Source organism: Suillus discolor (assembly GCF_016758755.1).
Source record: "Suillus discolor strain FC423 chromosome Unknown F5147scaffold_118, whole genome shotgun sequence".
NCBI classification, from domain to species: domain Eukaryota; kingdom Fungi; phylum Basidiomycota; class Agaricomycetes; order Boletales; family Suillaceae; genus Suillus; species Suillus discolor.
The window spans coordinates 24,778-45,500 of NW_024541365.1; the positions used below are offsets into that span (position 1 = coordinate 24,778).

The 20,723-nt window shown below is 46.4% G+C and overlaps 5 protein-coding genes across 5 annotated transcripts; 1 reads left to right on the forward strand and 4 right to left on the reverse strand.

Annotated features, from left to right (window-relative positions):
• Positions 1-8,095: 8,095 nt before the first annotated feature.
• On the reverse strand, positions 8,096-9,129 carry F5147DRAFT_587509 (uncharacterized protein; the record flags this gene model as incomplete). Its single annotated transcript, XM_041432001.1, has 4 exons — positions 8,096-8,301; positions 8,363-8,399; positions 8,627-8,896; positions 8,947-9,129. The coding sequence occupies 4 exons, from the start codon at positions 9,127-9,129 to the stop codon at positions 8,096-8,098; spliced, it is 696 nt and encodes a 231-aa protein (XP_041285647.1).
• A 54-nt stretch (positions 9,130-9,183) lies between these two features.
• F5147DRAFT_531761 (uncharacterized protein) lies at positions 9,184-9,342 on the reverse strand (the record flags this gene model as incomplete). The annotated part of the gene is made up of 1 exon (XM_041430096.1): positions 9,184-9,342. A coding segment is annotated over one exon (159 nt), but the record flags the coding sequence as incomplete, so codon positions are not given.
• A 160-nt stretch (positions 9,343-9,502) lies between these two features.
• On the reverse strand, positions 9,503-11,170 carry F5147DRAFT_587475 (uncharacterized protein; the record flags this gene model as incomplete). Its single annotated transcript, XM_041431999.1, has 3 exons — positions 9,503-9,649; positions 9,698-9,905; positions 10,761-11,170. The coding sequence occupies 3 exons, from the start codon at positions 11,168-11,170 to the stop codon at positions 9,503-9,505; spliced, it is 765 nt and encodes a 254-aa protein (XP_041285649.1).
• Positions 11,171-19,033: 7,863 nt separating this feature from the next.
• On the reverse strand, positions 19,034-19,591 carry F5147DRAFT_587506 (uncharacterized protein; the record flags this gene model as incomplete). Its single annotated transcript, XM_041432000.1, has 1 exon — positions 19,034-19,591. One exon carries the CDS (start codon positions 19,589-19,591, stop codon positions 19,034-19,036), a length of 558 nt encoding a protein of 185 aa, XP_041285650.1.
• Positions 19,592-20,244: 653 nt separating this feature from the next.
• F5147DRAFT_658609 (uncharacterized protein) lies at positions 20,245-20,691 on the forward strand (the record flags this gene model as incomplete). The annotated part of the gene is made up of 2 exons (XM_041434471.1): positions 20,245-20,290; positions 20,351-20,691. 2 exons carry the CDS (start codon positions 20,245-20,247, stop codon positions 20,689-20,691), a joined length of 387 nt encoding a protein of 128 aa, XP_041285651.1.
• Between the last annotated feature and the right edge of the window lie 32 nt (positions 20,692-20,723).

Sequence of the window (20,723 nt, forward strand, 5' to 3'; positions counted from 1 at the left end):
AAAATGTAATAAGACTCGAGGCTAGCCACTACAGAGATATGCATGTAATAACATGTGAGGCATGCTGCTATACATATTAATCAAGCTTTCAATAGGCCGACAATGTATGTGCCCCTAAGACATAATCAATAACAGACAAGTGAAATGAAAACGCACCAGCGAAGTCAAACAGACATGGATGGGACATGATATGGAGGATCACAAGTGAAAACTGGCTTCGGAAACAGACGGACAACCTTCGGATGACTTGAATGAGTGACAGAACTCTTGGAAGGTAAGAGGAGTGTCGAGGAGTATAGTGTGAGATACCTGTGAGATTGGCATGATACGTGCCCAGTGCCAACCCGAGTGCTACAATGGGTAATTTGCAGGAACTGCCAGAATTAAGTGTGGGACAGGATAAGGCAGGATACGTGCCAGCCTAGGTTATAGCCTATAGTACAGTAAATATAAGGTATCATAATATTATTTTTCAATCAGTGTTCATTGTCTGTTGGGGTGGTGCCATATGGTAGACAAAACATACAGGTTTTTACTATTTAGTTTACATTTAGCTCAGAATTATCATTTGGTGCGTGTTCATTGGTCCAGATGTGAAACAAGAATGGGTAAGGCCAGCTAAAGGCAATAGAATTTAGAGTTTGCATGCATACATTTTTCCTCTTCCTTGTCCACAGGGGGCATGACATCTCTGAAGATCTGTTCCAGTCTATGCATACTTACAATGAAGTGAAGTAGGGGTTTGATGCATTTCTGATTGTTCAGCAGGTTCTTGAGATGGGTGGCTTGGGGGCTGGTTTCATTTTGGAGTGTGAGTCACTGTCTAACATATTTTGGGCAGGTGAGTAGGAAGTGATGGACTGTTTCTTCATGACAATGACATTACTGGCAGATGGGACTGGGAACCTTCAAGATTCGGTGTAAGTGCTTATTCAGTGGTGTATGTCCTGTACAGAGTTAGAAGAGCAGGGATGAGTGTTATTATGAAAGCTTTTCTACTAGTTTAGAAAAATGTTTTGATGAGGCTGTTATGTTGATGTCATGGAGATGTTTGTAGCATGGTGAGTTCTTTATGATGGTTGCTGCTTTGGCCTTAATTACTCCTCTGAACTGGTGCTTTAGGGCTGATTTGCTGACTGGCAGGGTAGCTATGGCATTGTTCCTCATGGCATGGAGGGACTTTTGGAATCCATTGGGTGTGCTGCTCTCTCCTCTTGCTGCCATTTTGGCTTGCTCATCAGCTGCTCCATTGCCTGGTATTCCCTAATGACCAGGTGTTCGCTGTATCTTCAGCTTATGCTCGTCATGTGCTGGTATCAGTCTGCATAGGTCGCCATGGAACTTGTTCATGTAGTAGTGCTCAGGCTTGGAGATAAACACTTTGGTGGTGTAAATGACTGCCTGGTTGTCAACACCTAGGGTCATGGTTCTTTCTTCTCCTCATTCTCTTAGCATCTCTATCACTAATATCATCCCCACTAACTCTCCCTCATAAACTATATGCTCTTGGTTACTTTCTAGGTGGAACAGTTTTTTTCTCACTATCTTATCATTTCTCATCAATACTACAGCTCTGCCTACTCCTCTGTCAATAGCTGAGCCATTTGAGTACACTCATAAGTCTTCCTCCATGAAGGTGTCATTCAATGCTGCCATGGTCATGTCTCCTGCTACCTCCATGGTGACATCAGGGGCCCACTTAGGATAGTGGCATGTTGGGCTAATGATCTTGATGGTATGTAAATTGAGTTTGAATTCATTGAGCAGGAAGTATAGAGGTGATGGGTGCCTTTTGCAGCTTTCAAAGTCTCTTCTGGTACATGAGTTGTACACTGTGTGGATTTCCTTGTGAAAGGGATGAGACTTGTCTATTGTTATCATGCATAGGGCGGCCCTGTGGCATACTTTGTGCAGTAGTTGCTGGAAAGGAAGGATATTAGCATGTGCATCAAGGAGATCGGTAGCAGTGGTTCTCATTCCCCCTATGATCATTGTTGTTGCCATTCACTGGACTCTCTCCATCTTGGAGGCAAAGCCTCTTGCTCCTCAACCGGTATTCTTCTTTCCCCATCTTTTTGCTATCAGTCCTGAACACCAGATGTCAGCAGCATAGAGCATTTTAGAAATTACTACACCTTCATATAGTTGCTTCAACAGTCAACTGTAAACTCCCTTTGCTGTCCTTGTCATCCTATGGCATGCCATTGTGTAGCGAGTGCCTTTCACCAAGGTGTATGTGGCATGTTCTTTGAAGGTGTCATATCCTGTATTCCGGACCTACATCCAACAATGTTCCCACACCTTATCTGGATGTCCAGACCCCCTGTCCATGTCCTTTATCTGTCCAGATCCTATACCTTTGCATATCCACACATCCGGATCCGATATCTGACACCTAATCTGATATCCACTTCTCAGGATCTCTGGATCTGACCTATGTTTCATATCTAAACCCAAACCTTAAATCAGCACCCATCCCCTTATGGTAATCACCTGTCTCTGGTCTTCAGCTATCTCTGTTTCCGTTTGCTTATTGATCCTTGTACCTAGTTTCATCTCCAAGTTCATTTCCCTATGATCCATCTTACTTACTAACACATTTCCATATGCTCATACATAGCCTTACCCCTCTGCTTACTTATCCACTCAGACTTGTCTCCAGTATATAAACTCCTATAGATACTCCTGTATTTCCTCAGTCTGAATATCACATATTAGTCCTCACACTAGATCTCATACTAAGTCCTCATACAAGTTCTAGTCCTCCAACTTAGTCAATACCCATCTCAGGCCTAGGGAGGAATCCCCTAGGCCCAAGCTCCGCTCCTCCACTCCTCCGATCCTGAACTCCTCTGAGTTTCCAGACATTCCTCCAGAACTTTCCCATGGTCCTCCAGACCTATTCTGCTTCAGACTTTGTCCCCACAGCCTTTCCTCTGTTTGCTTCTACTTGGATTCATTTGGAGTAGCCTTTACACATATCCTTGTCTAGTGAACGAAACCTCATAGTAATTTCAGAAGTTCCTCCGGAACTTTCCCACTGTGTGTGAGGAATGATAGCTAGATGAGAAGGGGTGAAGGGGGAGAAAGGGTGAAGTGGGGTAAAACTCAAATAGACCTCTGGACATGAGTATAGATTCGGCCTGAGGGGATTGCTACTGAGAATGATTCCTCTAAGTAAAATGTGAGGGGAAACTTTGGAAACTAGCAGGAGTAACTAAAAGTGGAAGGAGCATGAGAATTTGTGCTGATGCGATGTGAGCGTGAGCGAGCTGCCAAAAGTGCGTTTATGATGCACGGCCATATAGCCGAAGGTTTGATGAGGCACGGAAGCGCACAGCCGAGTCAAAGGATAAATGCGAAGATTTTGCGAACACGTAAGCAATGCGGCATGGTGATGGAACAAGGAGAAAGTTTGACGATAGAAGCGGTAAGTGGGATGTGGACGTTAACACGGCCGTAAGAGACGCGCGTGCAGTAGTATGCTGAAGATTTAGATTTCCAGTCCAAGTGTTGCATGCAAGTTGGTGAAAATTTTGATGCAGAAAAAGATAGATACATGAGAAATTGTAAGTACTAAGTATATATGAGAGCGTGCAAAGCGCTGTTCGGAACTGAGTAGGTAGTGGTAGTATGTAAACAGGGTCCATAACGCAAGTAATGAGAATATAAATGAAATAGTGTCAGAAATAATGTCAGTCTAATGCAGATTGAGATAAGTACGCACCAATAGACCGGCGGAGGACATGGACAGGACAAGGGAAGGACACATGATGGAACTGAAGGGAAGCAGATGCGAGCCAAAGTGCATGTGTGAGTCGCGGCCATTGGCCGATAACAGAAATGGTGCACGCCATGTTAGCTATAGCACGCGCTATGCGAGGACCTAAGGGACACTTCAAAAATGGCCTCTATGAGGCTACAAGGACTCCAAGTCCTACACCGCACTCATCCGGAAGTTTCTTGCATTTGTCCGGAAAATCCTTCTGAAGTTTCCTGCGCTCCTCCAGAAGTCCTTCAGACTTCCTTGGACTTTCTCCAGACATCATCTGAAATTAAGGGCACATACTTAGGTAAGGGGCACAGCACACGAGCTGAAGCCAAGCCTCTTGGAATCAGTCCTACCCTCTGTGCACAGTCTTAACAGAAGGTGAGTTCATCATCTACTATTACTCCTAGGAATTTGTGCAATCTGGATGGTTCTATGAGATGGTTGCAGATGGTGATAGATGGTCGAGGGACTGGGAGTGTTTTGTTCCTGTGATTGGGGTCAGTGATGCATTTTCATGAGATGCATAGTAGGGCTGTTTTATCTAGTTCAAAGTCAGCATTATGGTCTCTGCTCCAGTCTAAAGTGCCCCCCAGTTTCTCCATCATGTCCTTAAGTTTTCCATTCGCTTCCTTGTAGTCTTTTCTGCATGCTGCTAATGCTATGTCATCTATGAATCCTAGGCTGAGTTCTCCTCATCGTGGGTTAGTATTAGCTACACGTAGTACAGGGGAGCTGTAAAATAAGAATCCTATTACCGATGTAGCACTCGAGCTCGCGCTAGGCTCGTATTCACTGATTTCCCAATATACGTTCAATGCCCGTCACTATCCGATGTAACCCACACAACCCGATGCAAACCCGACACTTTGACTAGTGGACCCGACGTTTCGGCCGCATCGGACCTGATATTTTCCCGCACACTTGTCCTATCCGTGTCCTGTCCCATCTTGCTAGCCCCGCTAGGTGCGTAGTTGATTATTTCACACATTACTCATGTCGTAGCCAGCGCTATTACATGTTTTCCCATCATCCGCAGCACCTCGTGTTTATTTACATGTACTTCGGACCCGAAATTGTCGGCCGCTACTTTCGCCTACGGCCTTCCAGATTTCTACGTACTTATATATATATTGGACTGACTACGAGTATTTTCATTATCCAAGTAGTAGGGAGCCGTTTCCCGATACTTAGTGGTCAAACCCGATATTTCGTAGTTCTTAGTTGACATTGCGAATATTACCACTCTTTCTATCCGAAATACCTGTCGTTATCATATATCCGCATACTGCTCGCTTTCCCGACGTTCGCTATCACCATTCCTGCTAACCTGCTAAACCCAAACCCGAAACCCGCTAACCCGAAACCCGAAAACATCGGACCCAACACTTTGGCGTCGGACATCATAGATATACCTTCGGACTTTGTTTCCCGCGCTCGAACTTTTGACCATTTTATCATTTCACTAACTACAGACCAATCCAATAGCTAACCCCTCGGGTCGAACGCACTTGTCTTGCAAGTATAAGCAGACTAGGCTGTGCACGACCACAACATTTTTATATTGCTGGCTACTTACTTCGTGTAGTGCCCAGCAATTGTTGTATCTCTACACCGATAAGGGGCATCCTTGGTCTACCCCATTCGAGATGTTGAAGAGGTCTGAACGGTAGTCATCAAAGTGCAGGGTCATTGATCTGTTGCTCAATCATTTGGCATACCAGTTGATGTATTCCAGTGGGATTCCAGCATATCTCATGTTGTGTAGCATTTGGTTGACCACTACACTGGGGAATGCTGCCTTGACATCTAAGAACAATATTGATATGAAAGGCTCTGGTGAGGCCCACACATCTGTTGCGAATTTTGTAAGTAGATGAAGGGAGTCTACTGTTGATTTCCCTGGTCACCCACTGAAGTGCATTAGCGGGAGGTAGGGAACTGCATGGGTATGGGTATACCTGTGTGAGTGCGGAGTATGGGTACATGTGGGGTATGGGTATGGGTCAGATATTACAATACCCATACCCCTACCCATACCCATGTGCTGGGTTTTCGCGTGCTTTAGCATGTTTTGGTCGCTCTCAACATCAGCATTGTTTGTACACACTTGTATCTGCTTGTCCACTCCACATTCACTCATACTCATTCTCACTTGTTTCAATTGCTTGTCTTGACTTATTTGTGCTTGTCCACATTTGTTTCAACTTGTTTGTGCTTGTATCAACTCATCGTCGCTCATCATCCAATGCCGCCACTTATTTCATATGTTGCGCTGCTTGCACATGTAGACTCGACTCTGGATGGGGGACTAATATGTCTGTTGGACAAGGTGTGTGTGTGTTTTTTTCCAACATCACGTGTGCGGCTCACTTGACAGGTACATTCATATATGGTAAAATAAACTAAAAGATGGACAGCACATGAGCCAACCATGACACATTTTTCCTGTTCTCTGTTTGGATGTGCTCGCCCTCAATGTCCTCTCCTCCGGCTCTATCCTTTGGCCAGTTGCTGCATCTCTCCCTTGGCTCTTGTCCCTTCAGCTTTCTCTCCTTCAGATTCATCAGATCCCAACATCCACTCCTCCTTCTTAACATCTGTGCCATCCACATATGTTTGAGTCACGTCAGCATTTGCTGACATGTGCTGGACATATGTGCTAAGCACTGGCGGCTGACCTGCAGGTTTACCCTCACAGGGTTGTTGCTACCCAGAAGGAAAACCCGTACACATACCTGTACCCACAGTGCGGGTATGGGTATGGGTCCGACTGCGCACACCCAGGGGTATACCCATGCAGTTCCCTAGTGGGAGGAGGTTGTGGTATTCCACTATACAAACTAGGTCATCAGCCATGCAGGAAGAAAGAATTTTGCCCATTGTGTTGAGCAGGGTGATGGGTCAGTACACTTTCAGTAGGCTGTAGTCCAGTCTTTCTGGTTTTCACAAGACCACCATTGAGGATAGTTTCCAGTCTTCGGGGTAGTGTTTGAGTGTGAATGTGGCACGAAAGATGGGTTCCATGTATGGCACTAGGAGGTCAGTACATTTCTTGTATATACACTTACATATTCCATTCGGTCCTGGGGCTTTGTATGGGGAGAGTTTATCTATGGCACGGTTTATTTGGTCATTAGTAATAGGTGTGAATTTGCAAATGGGAGGATTATAAATGAAATTGGGCTCAATGTGTTCATTGTTGGGTGGCAGTTGAAAGAATACATTGTAAAGAAGCTTGCTTTTCCTCATGTTGTCCTGCATGGTGTTCTTTCCATTGGGGTCTTGTGGGTCTTTCAGCATCTTGATCCTGGTGTGGATCTGTTCTGATGAGTCACTGGCTGCATAGTGGTGAAAGTCCCAGATGTTTGTGGGTGTGATAGCCTTGAGCCATTCTTCCCAGTGTCCTTTCTTTGCTTTCTTGATGTTCTCTCAGAATTGGTTATAGTGAGGCAAAATTCTTCATGGATGGGATCTTGTTGTTGAGCTATTAGGTTCCTAGCCTTCTTACCAAGCTTATGTACATACTTGTTTTTATTCGATGTTGAGGTCGTTCAACCACCATTGTTTGGCATAGGGTGACTGCTTGATTTTTGGTATGTGGTCCTCCATGGTTTTGGCAATGGATTGGGTGAGGTTAGGGATGTGCACGGGTAAACCCTGGGGTATCACAGGTGCCACCCATACCCTTACCCAGAGATGTACCCATACCTGCGCTGAGGGTATGGGTGTAGTGATGGGTATGAGGATATAACACCCAGGGTACCACCCATGGTGGGTATACCCTGAGGGTATAGCATACTATAATGAAATACTACAAAAAAAGACTATGTAGCTACTCAATGTGGTTCCAACCATCCTCGAGTTCTTGCTCATTAGCATCCTCAACATTAGGTAGGGAACTAATCTTGACAACGTCTTCCGCCTTGACAAGGTTGAGGCGGCTCCAATAACTGAGGCATAGGAGTGCTCAAGTAGACTGAGCCGTCAGACATGAATGCACGTGAGACAGAAGGAGGTGTCCCTTGCTGAACAGACGTTCGACATCGACTGATGTAGCTGTGAAAAATGTGTGATAAAAAACATGTCAGAACAAACCCATAAAGGAGGGCAGGCATGGACTCACCAGGTATTGTTAAGTAGTCTAAGGCCATATGAGAAAGGTGGGGATATACTGCACAGTGCTCATGCCACCAGGCAATAGGATCGGGGACATTCTTGATATCGGCGTTGAGGTAGCGCTCCAGTTCATCCCCCAGGTCAGTTGACTTGGGTGGTGCCAGTGCTGGCATATTGTCAAATAAATTCTAAAAGGTCAAGTTGTAGTTAATGAGCCATGCAAAAATAAAGAAAAACACATACCTCATGAGCTGTAGTATTCAACACCTCAATATCATCACTGTTCTGTTGAATCCCCACCTCAAGGTATGACCATTCAAACTCGTCACGCACAAGTGTGGCCACAGTCTCAATCCAGGTGTTCTCCCACCGTGTGTTCTTGAAATAGGCCAATTTATGGCATGGATGCAGTACTGTAGTAATAAATAAACAAAGGTCAGTATCATAATATTATTTAAATCAAAAAAGACTCACCCATAGCAATCCGGTATACCTCAGACTTGTCGGTCAACTGGTAGTACCGGTTGAGTGTTCGTTTTGCAAGGCAAACAGCCGCACAGATAGAAGGGGAATATTTCCGGTTGTCTGAGTAGGTGGTGAGTTGCTCATCAATCAAATCCATTGCAGGAATAACCTTTGCAAGGTTAGGTGTCCCCCGCAAGAAAAACAAAGTGGCATCCTTGAGAATCTTGAATGTCATGTTTAGTAAGCAATTTCCAGTAAGTGACCCATGCCTACCTTCAATACATCCTGCAACTGGCTGACAATCTCCCAATCACTGTCAACAAACTCAAACTTGCGCAATCCTAGGTCACGCCGCTGAGTGACTGTGTCAATCGCTTCCTGATGGACAACAGCATAGTCCAGCATATCAAAGGTTGAGTTCCAGCAGGTGCAAACATCCCGTGGCATATTCATTGGAGTCATTTGTAGGTCGAGGAGGATTTTGCGCCAGGCAGGAAGCAAGATCGTTGTGGAATTGATCAGTTTGTAAGAAAGCTTGCGCAGCTAGAGGGAGCCATCAATATTGAGGTACGCTTGAGTATTTTTCGTCTTACCTTCAAAAGCACTGACTTTACCGGTTGGATATCTCTTTGCAGCTCAATTCGTTTATCCTGGTCCAACAGCGCTACCTCGTCCACCCAACCATCCTCATTATCTGGCAACTCCTCATCAACATTGGCACTGGCGTCCTCACGCTCAACCTCATTGCTCAGATTAGCAAACTCCGTATCACTCATATCACTCGCCACATCATCATCTGTTTCTCTTGCAGCCTCAGCCTTCTTCGTTACATCGAACTCACAAAGCAGGGACTTGGCGATCAGATTTACGGTGTGCAAGAAGCACCATGTGTGACTCGCTGCCCCCCCAAAGCCAGGAAGCAAGTCCTCGAGCCCACCAACCATGATGTTGTTGTTCAAGGTATTATCACATGTTACACTCAGGATCTGTGGAACAAGTTAGCAAGTAAGTTTTTTCTATTAAATGCCTTGTACCTTGTCTGATATTCCAAACTCTTCTAGCATCTTTGCAAATACTGCAGCAAGTTCTGCACCAGTATGGGACTGGTCAAGTCATCATGTCATTGTGTGTGGGCACCTCTTAAGTCTTTCAACATACCTTTGCCACTTCAACAATGTCTAATGGCAGACTCAGTGGGACTCCATTGTGCTCGAGATGGACCGATACTGCCACAAAGGCTCTATGGTTGGTGGAAGTCCAAGTGTCCATAGTAAAATTGATCTTGCCCTCATATTCCTGGTAAGTCAAGTCAGTTTCATGCATATTGAGCATTAAGTCACTAACTCTCAACATTTTAGCAATGTGTTGTCGAGTGCATGCGAAAACGAGCCGTACATCACACGAGATGGTGGTTGGGGAAGGTAAGTAGTATTCTGGTCGGCCTGTTTTCATTAATGATTGAAACCCTCGGTCTTTGACTATCTCGAATGGTGTAGGTGAGGAATGTAGAATGATAGAAAGTGGGTGGTATGAGATATACTCAGATGGTCCTCTGTGCGCGAATCTAATGTTGGCCCAAGGGGATTGCTACTGAGAAGGTTCCTCTATATATAACAGTGGAGGGAAACACTGAACCGGGCTGTCGGATAAGTCTGGTGAGGTGCGCGATGAGCGAAAGCGCTACAAAGCGCTACTGAGCGACGAGTACGATGGCGCGCGCTGAGTGAGAGCGAAGCGCGTGTGCGGGTGGTGGAGTGCAGCGACTCCTTAAGTGAGTCGGGAGACAAGTAAGATGTTGTTTGTATATAAGAATATGAGAACTAGCGCTTGTGTCGGCTCTGGCACTTAGCGTCGGTCGGCGGATATGATGGAGCTTTAGACTTAGAGTCCAACGATGTGCGGGAAGAAGAAGAAGATCATTCTACATAGAGGCAAGGTATATATATATTCTAAGTAGCGTTAAGCGCTGTCAAGCGCTAAAGCGAGCCGGAAAGCGGAGCAAGTACATGATGATATGTAATAAGGGTCCGTGACGAAACATACAGAATATGTGCGCAAGCGCTGGAGATATGTCAGAATACATGAGAATAAAATAGGAATACACACCGACAAACCAAACGGACATGGAATGGATGGACGGAGGACGAGCGACGGAACCGAGGATACATGCGCCAATGCGCGACCGAAGCGCCTGTGCACGTGAGCGGCCAACGAAGCGCCAAGTGCGCAGAATGGGATATGGGTCGCGCTGTGTTTGGAAGGTGTTTAGGGCGTTGTAGAATTAGCTCTCTACAAGGCCACAGAGATGTCAGTCTCTACAATGGTCGAAGGCTTTCAGAGACCCAATGCACAAGCTCAGCTCTGCATCATGTTAAATTTGTCTGGCTGCATAGTGTCAAAGACTTACTTGGTCTCAGCACGGGTGTGTTGACGGTTGGAGTATGTCACCTTCCCCTTCCCCTTGCGTTCAAAGGACGCCGTTATTGATCTGTTTCGCAGGATTCCCGGAATGATTTTTGTGTGGACCTCGCTGGCATCCTTTGCATCATCAGCAGCTTGCAGTACCACATCACCCCAACATGATTTGACATGCTTCCGCATATTTCCAGTGGACCGGGCATCTTTTTTGTCCAAATACCGTCGGATGGTGGTCTTGCATCCTCGCGCACTACATTTGAACTCATGGGCCCAGCAACCATCATTCTCAATGATGCGCGGTGTTGGGTCAAAGAATGCATAAACAGGTGAAGTCCATTCTTTCATTAACCGTTCTATATTTTCATTAACGAGAATGTTTGCTTGAACAAGGGTGCTCATACTTAGCTCGTCAGCAGCACTCTCAACATCTGGGCTGGATGATCGGTGCTCAGTATCGTTGTCATTGTCGACATCATCATACAAAGCAGCCTCTTCTTCCTCAGTTCGAACAATGGCCCTGTGTACTACTGGTACTGGTGCCAGCTGCGGTGGAGGTGTTATTTCTTCCGAGTCTTCCAAGGATGGTCCGTCACCAGAACCATCTGGTGGGGTAGCTTTTGCCTTTTTGGATTTGATGGCTGCCATGCTTTCTCCACTTGTGTTGTTCTTCCTTTTCTTTGTCAAGGCACCATTAAGCTTCTCCTCAATAGCAGCTCTGGCCTTGTCAGTCAATTTGGTGACTCATTTAGCAGTTTTTGAAAGCAAGTTGAGCTGCATGGTGTGTAGGCTGTAGGGAGCACTAACTATCATTCATAAATCTATGTAGTGAGTATCATTAGAGTTTGACAGCTATACAGTAGTGGAGTTTTGGTTTTTATGAAGTCTACATTTGTTTTCATGTGTCAACCCAAGGCAAGGGTATGGGTAAGGGCACAGGTAGGCTAGAACCAGACCCCCACCCATACCCTGGGTGTACCCACACCCATGACCCGCATGGGTTTCCAAAACCTGTGCATATCCCTAGGTGAGGTGCATGAAGGTGGCTTGAAATTCTTCTATGGTTTGGATGTCAGCAGGTGGTGGTATCAGAATATTTGGGGCTAGTGATGTTCCCGGCCTGGCTTGGGCTCAAAGCCCCGGCTTAGGCTTGGCCTGAGGGGGCTTAGGCTCACCAGATTCCAAGCCTGAGCCATGAGCCCAAGCCAGCCCAAAGCCAGGGCTTGTGCCCATGTAAGCCGTGGCCCGCATGCTGAATAAATGTCCGAGCTCCACCATGCCATTCCCAACGCCACAAACGCCATGCGCAAACGCCCAGCACACGTCAGCAACTGCTGACATGGCTCAGATGAATACGGACAATGGATGAGAGCAGGAGAAGGGAAGAAGACAAGGAGGAGGACGAGAATGAGAGAGAGGAGATGGACAAGACAAGTAGGAAGACATTGAGTAATCTGTAAAATAGAAATAAAAATGAATTGCGTTAAAAAACGCACCATGCAGATGATGACGAGTGAGAACCATGAATGGGCAAGAATCATGAGAATGAGCGTTGAGAGCGGGCTCGAGTCTGACGCAGGAGATGGATATTAGAGTTGTGTATGTATGATGAAAATTATGAACAATTGGTGGGGAATCAGGATAGAGTACCAGCGGAGTGACTAAGTACAAGAACAGATGCGTTTTTGAGGGCGCTAAGCCATCGCAGTTCTGCGTTGTTTGTTGAATGACAGGGAGGGGAGAAAGTCTTCGTTCGGCAGGGCTTGCTGGTGCCGGCGTGTCCTGTTGTTGTTGTTGTTGTTGTTGTTGTTGTTGTTGTTGTTGAGGGATGAGAAGGACAATGGTGACAACGACAATGACAACAATGACAACAGTGAGAACAGAATTACCAAAATGAGCGACCGAATGGCAACGTCCGAAAGTGGCAGGTGCCGGTGAATGTTGAACGTTGAACGGTGTACTGGATGGGTGACGCTTCCTTTCTTAGCTGCACGTCACCTGCCTCAGACGGTAATCTGTCGTATACTGTATGTACCAAAGCCGTGGCTTGGGCCGCTGGCTTAGGCTTTTCTAAATCCAAGCCCAGGCCTAAGCCCTGCTCAGGCCATGACTTAGGCCTGGGCTGGGCCTGGCCTATTTGGGCCCGGCTTGGGCCGGCCCAGGGCTTCAAGCTGGGCCTTGCACATCACTATTTGGGGCATTATTTAACACTTGGTGTTTGGATGTTACTGTTTCCAAGCCTAAATATAGCTGACGAGGCACGCTATTGCTAAGCCTAATAAGGCTTCCCAAATGGGCTATCCAGGTGTTTTGGTGATGCCTACAGGATGCTCTATGTGTTGCTAACAGTTTTTCGTGTTAACGTTCAAGAAATCAGCTTTATTAGTTCTGAATAACAGCTGATTTCTAATAAATAGTAGCAAGTAACTATTGAGGCTATTTGGGCTCAAACTCGAAGGGTTTGTGACCCGATGAAGGTTCAACGATACAGCGAGGCACAAACAATGCTCCTGACTGTATCTATAATTGTTGTAAGGTCGTGCGTTGCCTAGTCTGCTATACTTGAGACGACAAGTGCGTTCGACCCTAAAGGGGAAGCGAGTGCAGCAAGGATCTAGAGGTATGTGCTGAAAGCGCTACTGGTTGGCCAATGCGAAGCGCGGGAAAGCGCAGGTGCGCGCGAGGCGCGAGAATGCGCGAAGCGCGGGAATGCGCCCGCGTGTATGCGGAAACAAGAGAGAGTAAGAGTGAGTTTGCTTAGGTGATGATATGATGTAAGACAAAAGAAGGGAGATGCGAGGTGTAAACAAATAGATTTCTACTATGTTCTGCTAGGTAAATAGTGGGTAGTAACCAGTAAGTCCTCTGTCGTTCTGGTGGGAGAGTAAGTGAGTAAGTGAGTATGTACTGCTGGCGCTTAAGTATGGCGCCTAAGCGCTGTCATGCGGAGCCGAAGCGCTACCGAGTAAGGTATGTAAAGATATATGTAAGTAAGGGTCCATGATAAAAATAAAGATGGAACAATATGCAAATGTGAGAAATGGAAATATACGCACTAGGGAACTTGGTGGACAGTGGATGGATGCTTCCGGATGGCTGGCGCTATAGGGCGCTACAGCGCGGGAAAGTGCGCGCGCATATACATCGTGAAGCGCGGGAAAGGTACGCGCGCATGGCGCGCGTTGCGCGGGAAAGCTGCGCCTCATATAGAGATAGCTGCAGGTAGCACACAGAGTGATGCTACAAGTTCGTGCCATGTACTCCCCAGTGAAAACTGCCATATTGCACAATGAGAGGCATGAGTCTCTACACCGAAACATTGTTTCAAACCTGCAGGAAAGTCCAGGATGAGCCGTGATTCCCAAAAAGCCTGAAAGGAGCCCTGCAATGCGTCAGGCGCAGCATGGACTCCCATCTCCCAAGGAGAAGGGCGAAGCATATTAAGAATCGATATTACTCACTGTTTAGTGCGCTGGGGGCATTGTATACCTGGTAAAAGGTTCTAACGCTGGGGATTCTTGAAGGTACGGGGCTAATATAAGCGCGTGTTTGTGAAGGTACCTGGTGAAGGCTTCACTGGACCATCTGCCTATCGACTTCACTACGTCGAAAGGCACTCCGCACAGCAAGTATTCCAGAGTGCCACCTATGTGCAATCCGTGTCCTTTAAAGTTTCCTAGACCTGCTCTCTTTATTATACCATTAATCCTCTTCCAGAATTCATTCCTCGTCAATGGTCTCACTCCTTTGATGTGCTTCCACACAAAGAGATGTCTGTCACACTGCAGATCATTTATTGTGAAATGATGCAATAGCGCTGTCTTTGGATCTGTCTGATTGTCTTGTTGTGCCCAATAAACACTCTCTCCCGATGCTGATACCTTGGTACATGGTATAAAGATTTTGGTCGCACAAAAATGATGCCTGTCCTCGACACAAACTCCACATCCAAGCGCTTGACTGTTTTTCCCAGGTCAAAGTCTTTCATTGTCTTTGTTGTGAGTTCTCCCAGTCGACATAATGCATAGAATGCTGTTGTTAAGCATGCAAATACGGCGGCATCCAATGGGGTATCTAGATTAAGATGCGCTCGAATCTCAAGGATCAGTTTCACTGTGAATGGCTCTCGTTTGGAGCATTTAGATGAAGAGGGTGTAAGTTCTGCTGCCCTGTCTAGTGACACTCGTAACTGATCCTGGTTGACGATCCAAGATTGTCCGTGTATTGTATGCCAAGCTTTGACGGTGTAGACGTAATTCATAAGTGTCTTGCCTGAGTATGACCCTGCGCAACTGGAGATGAAGTTAAGGATGGTCCGTGTGTCGACCGGACAGTGTTCATCCTCTGGAATTGATCTCTCATCGCAGAATACATGAAAAACAAGAAGACCTGTGCCAAAACATTCTCTTGTCCCAGCTGTCCACGATAAATTCATGACGGTGAGCACTCTCTCTAAGTCTTCTGTGATTAGTGCGGGCGTAACTGCGACATTGCAGGTACTAACCCCTTCTTGTAAGGCTGAGGCTTAGCGGGTAGCTCTGTTGGTAGCGACACTTTGAATCTGGAATTACTGACAATGATGCTGTTGCTCTCGATGGATAAAGAAGAGTGAGTCCTTGATTGCTCTGTGACCGTCGTTGTGAGATTCATCTGTATCGTTGCGAGCAGAGCTTTTGACGATGAATGCGTCCGTTCTGTCTGTACTATAGTCTGCTGGGTTTGTGGATATGATGAAGGGATCGACGATAAAGGGCTGAAGCTCGGCTGGGATGGGGATGTAGGGGAGGAGGTATTCTGCGCTCTTGTAGATACCTCTCGACGGTTCATCTGCTGGATTACGTTTACTCGTGACGTAGGCTGGGTGGAACGAGTAAGGCGTTGCGGAACTGTAGATAAGGTCGAACATTCGTCTGAAGACCAGGTTAACCGCTTTGTTTCTACTGCGACCATTGCGTTATCCTTCAATGACGCCCTGGTTGTCCCCGTAAACTCTGAAATGTCTCTCTGACTTTCCCATTCCGACAATGTGCATAGCAAGGAGCTCGAATCCAACTGCCTCTGCCCATCCAATGTCTTTTTGGCCGTTGTAGAGATACAACAATTGCTGGGCACTACACAAAGTAAGTAGCCAGCAATATAAAAATGTTGTGGTCGTGCACAGCCTAGTCTGCTTATACTTGCAAGACAAGTGCATTCGACCCGAGGGGCTTGCTGTTGGTATTAGAATAATCAGTTATATCAAAAGGAAGATAGTCCGAAGTGCGGGAAACAAAGTCCGAAGGTATAATTACGAGTCCGATGTCAAAAACGTCGGGTCCGATGTTTTCAGGTTTCGGGTTAGCGGGTGTGCCTTGGGTTGCGTCGGGTTAGCGTCGGGTTTGCGTCGGGAATATAGTGAATGTCGGGGATAGCGAATGGCGGGTTACTGTCTGATGTTTCAGATAAAGAAAGGATGATATTGTGGAATCCAGCTAAGAACTACGAATATCAGATGACCTCCTCCTACTCGGAGGTAGAAAGGTAAAGTAAATAGGTAGGAGGTATGCGAAATATATAGTATCTATGTAGAATTTCGGAGTGCTATAGGCGAAAGTAGTAGCACTGATTTTCGGGTCCAATGTCCTATGTAATAAGACACGATGTACTGTGGACATGTAATAATGCGTTCTACAATGTTAGCGACGTGAAAATGAATAACTGTGCACCTAGTGGGGATAGATACGACAGGACAAGACATAGGGAGGACAAGTGCGCGGGAAAACATCGGGTCCGATGCGCGGGAAATGTCAGGTCTGTCGGGTTTAGCAGGTTAGCGTCAGGTTTAGCGGATAAACATCAGATTGAGCGGATGAGTGTCAGATAACATTGGAAGTGATTCATGTGTTTGACGTGCATGGCAAAATAGCTGAATATGAGCCTAGCGCAAGTTCGAGTGCTACACCATCGAGTGTCTGCCAGCCTTTGTGTAAATGCCAGGCTCACCATCTATCGCCAATGATGATAGCAATTCCAACGCCCGAACTGGCGTCAGAGTATGCGGCTGGGTCATGCAGCATAAGCGGTCTGGGAATCGGTCGTCCCACAAAGGAAGATCGCAGAATCGTCGACCACCAGAGAAGATTGTACTCAAGACTCTTAACTGGTCGTCGTGAGATAAATGGCTTTTGGGAGGCAATGCATAGCATTGCCTCCAAGGATGTAAGGTAAGCGCGACCTTTCGGTACCACCAGGGTAGTGTGCAGCAGCTTACCGTACAATTGTTGTACATCCAGAAGAACGTGTGTACCGCATTTCTGCCAGACTTCGATTGCCATAAGATACTTAGTCATCTTTTCTTCCGCGAGGTATACTTTGTCCAATTCCAGGTCCCAGATAATGCCGATGTAAGGATTGTTAAAGTTGAACGCTTTGTCTTTGAGTTTCTCCCAGGGAATGTCAAGTTCTTCCGAAAATTCGTCAATGTCCTCCATGCTACATGAAAAATGTCCATCTTCCGCAGATCTCAGCAATGCTCCCGAGAAGTCCCTGATCAGAAACTGACAGTCCTTGTCGAACTCCTCCAGCATGCCATCTTCGAAAATGTGCCCTCCAAACCACACTCTACCTCCATCCTGCTGTCTCCCTCTTTTCTTGATCTCCTCGTGCCATAATGCCCTCTTGACATTGTAGTCTGGTATGCATTCTTTGAGGATTCGAATAAAAATGTGATCGTCGACCCATCTAGAGTTCGGTTCGATTCCTCTAGATCGAAATAGGTCAAGACCGGCATCAGCCAGGTTCCCATATGCTCCGGCTGATGGCCGGAGGCCGAAACACATGCAAGTGTTGATACAGAATTGGTCTTCTGAGATCCGGACAACAGATCCTGGCCATTGTGATGCATGGATTGGGATGGTACGATACGCCTCAGAGATGTCTCTGATGGTGATCTGCGAACCAGGCGGCAATCTACTGATGGTGAGTGCGAGGACATGAAACGTTCCCCAGGTACTGCGAAATTTGTTGGAATTGATATATGAATTGATGGAAGCATTGGGAAACTTGATGGAAGGAACGTGCAGAAAAGAATAATTCTGAATGATCCAGTATCGACCTGGGCGACCCAGCTTCGGAATAATCAAGAATGGAGATGTCTGAAACGGTCCGATAAGACTTTCGACTTCATTAAAACTAAGCGGGCCAATATATCTTTCTTTCTGAAGCTCGGTTTGCACAATAGATAGGAATTCTTCTTGGTATATAGCGACAGAGTCTTTGTTTGGAGGCGCTTGCATGATCTTAATATTAGGAATGTCCAACATGAAACCCCGACGTAGGCTCTCAGGAATATGCGGGTATCTGTCAATGAGACCCGTTGCAACGAGTTCTGTTTCCCATGCTCCTGCATTATATGGTGTGAGCGCTCTATGCCTTCTGTGCTCGAGGACATGTTTGAGCCCTGTGAGTCGAGAGTCCGCATCCCAAACAGAAATGCCTTCGGTCGTGCGTGATCTCCACACATCTGCTGACTCTCTGCCAGTCGCTGAAAACCGCTTTTCCGTCTCGCATGGTGAGTACCCTTCTGATTTGTGCACAAATAGTGTTGTGTGACTCGTCCCAGAGTTTGGCTGACTTGCATTCGATGATCTTGTGCAGGTTGCGTCCCAGACATATGGCGCAGGCGGAGAGGATGCCTCCGCTTGCACCAGCATGAAAATCCTGATGCGGTCTTTTCGCTCTATTGCTATGATCCAGGGACACTGTACGTTTGTGCGAATCTTTGTACTCTCGCTGCTGCGAAGATGAGTTGAATCAGTGATCCGACTGTGGCATGAAGCGAAGCGTGTGGCATGTGGCATTTCGGGTGAGGCATGTAGCGGTGTGTGAGGCATGTAGCAAAGCAATTGGTATATTATACCAAGATTTAATGTTTTAATTCGTGACAAATTAAGGCGAAATAACGATTAGTGTGTGCTTGTTTACAACTAATGAAATGATTGCTGACCTTGTAATCCCGCGCATTATCTCTCTTTGAACGATCCTCCCAGTAGACTTTGCTCCTTGTGTCCTCTAAGACCTTCTCATTGATTATCGAGAGATCATATGGACCTACCACGGATTTGGCTGCAATGTGCCAACGTCTCCATTGTTCCACTTGGTAGACTAACAGAGTTTTCTGGGCTAATGGATCTCAGAGTGACCGGTATTTGTGAATATGCAGATTCCTCCAAAAAATAGCCGTCATCCTAATCCTGTCTTGCGGCCAGTCTGCTTCCTCTAAGGCTGCTAGGAAACGAGGACACGCCTGACAGAATTCCTCGAATGGTAGGTCCAAGCTGTTGAACCATCCGGTAACGAGGATAGAATCATTGCATCGTCGTCTACCGTTTTCTTAGTTGACACTTCATCTAATCCGCTGTTCGTGAAATACCACAACTCCAGATACTCTCCCTTGTCGAGCTTGCACAGTGCGTATGAGCAAGGAGTGACCGCCGGGTCATCTGGGACGCCCGAATTCTGAATCGGAATATATTTGTGTTTATTCTTTTTGGGTTCTTCTTTGCATGTGTCCTCCTCCTCATTGATACGTTCTTGTTTCAAACGTTCTTGCTCGTCTTCTTCCATGCGTCGCTGATGGACTAATTCCTCCCTGTCATTCTCCAGCTGTTGTTGCCATAAACGCTTGTCTAGATTGTTGTTAGCTAGCCAGATGTTTCTGAGCAACTGCACCGCTTGTTCTTCTGTAGTGTTATCATTCACTAGCTGTGCTCGAGTGTTTGCGAAGTCCTCCAAATTGTAATCCGGGCATAAATTCAAGTTGGGATCACTGCGAATGCGCGGCATAATGATATTAACTGAAGAATATTCTTTTTAAAGAAGCTGCGACGAAACGAGCGTGCCGTCGTGGAGAATAGTAAATGCGAGTGCTGAGTGGAAGTACAAACCAAGAAGCGTGAGAACCCGAAAACACTGTGCCGCCACATAAATCTAATTCTACGTACCTCCTCGTGCCTCGAACTAACGTAGAATCTAAGAAGTAAAGTACGACAGTTTTCGGAAACGCACAGGCGCTCGCGTGGCTTTTGCTAAAGGCCACATGGGAGCGCTTAGCTCGCTTAAACCTGTTTTTGGAAATCTCGCGTGGTTTTCTCGTGTGGCTTTCGAGCACCGACTCACTTGCCTATTAGAGCAGCGCACTACACAACACAAGTATTTTCCACAAGTATTTTCCCGGTACATACATACAGTAAATAATAAAACTAAAATGGAACAACAAATATATGGGGTGAAGGAGATAAAAGAGATCAGTAGAAAAGAGCTGTGAAAAATCAAAAAAGGGAGCAAAAGACAATGTAGACTCAAAAATTGGAGAATGAAAGGACAAGAAATCAGGAAACTGTGAAACTGGGAGAACAGGAGATGGGGAAACTGGGAGAATAGAATAATGTCACCCATTGGAAACTTAGCACAATGTTGGTAATACATGGCATTAAATAATGTGTTTGAGCAGGGGGACAACAGGATTTGAGTGTTTTGCCTACTGTAATCATTAGTAGTGGCTGTATATGTACATAAATGGAACAACATATGATACAATTACAGACAGGGAGATAACAAATGTGGTGACAGGAGATAAGATTCAAATAAAAAGAGACAAAGACAATGTAGACTCAAAAACTGGAGAACGGGAGACGGGAGACGGGAGACGGGAGACGGGAGACGGGAGACGGGAGACGGGAGACGGGAGACGGGAGACGGGAGACGGGAGACGGGAGACGGGAGACGGGAGACGGGAGACGGGAGACGGGAGACGGGAGACGGGAGACGGGAGACGGGAGACGGGAGACGGGAGACGGGAGACGGGAGACGGGAGACGGGAGACGGGAGACGGGAGGACATGGGACACAATGGGAGACGGAAGGCAAGGAAAAATGGGAAAATAAATACATTCAATGATACTGTTACATATTTTGTG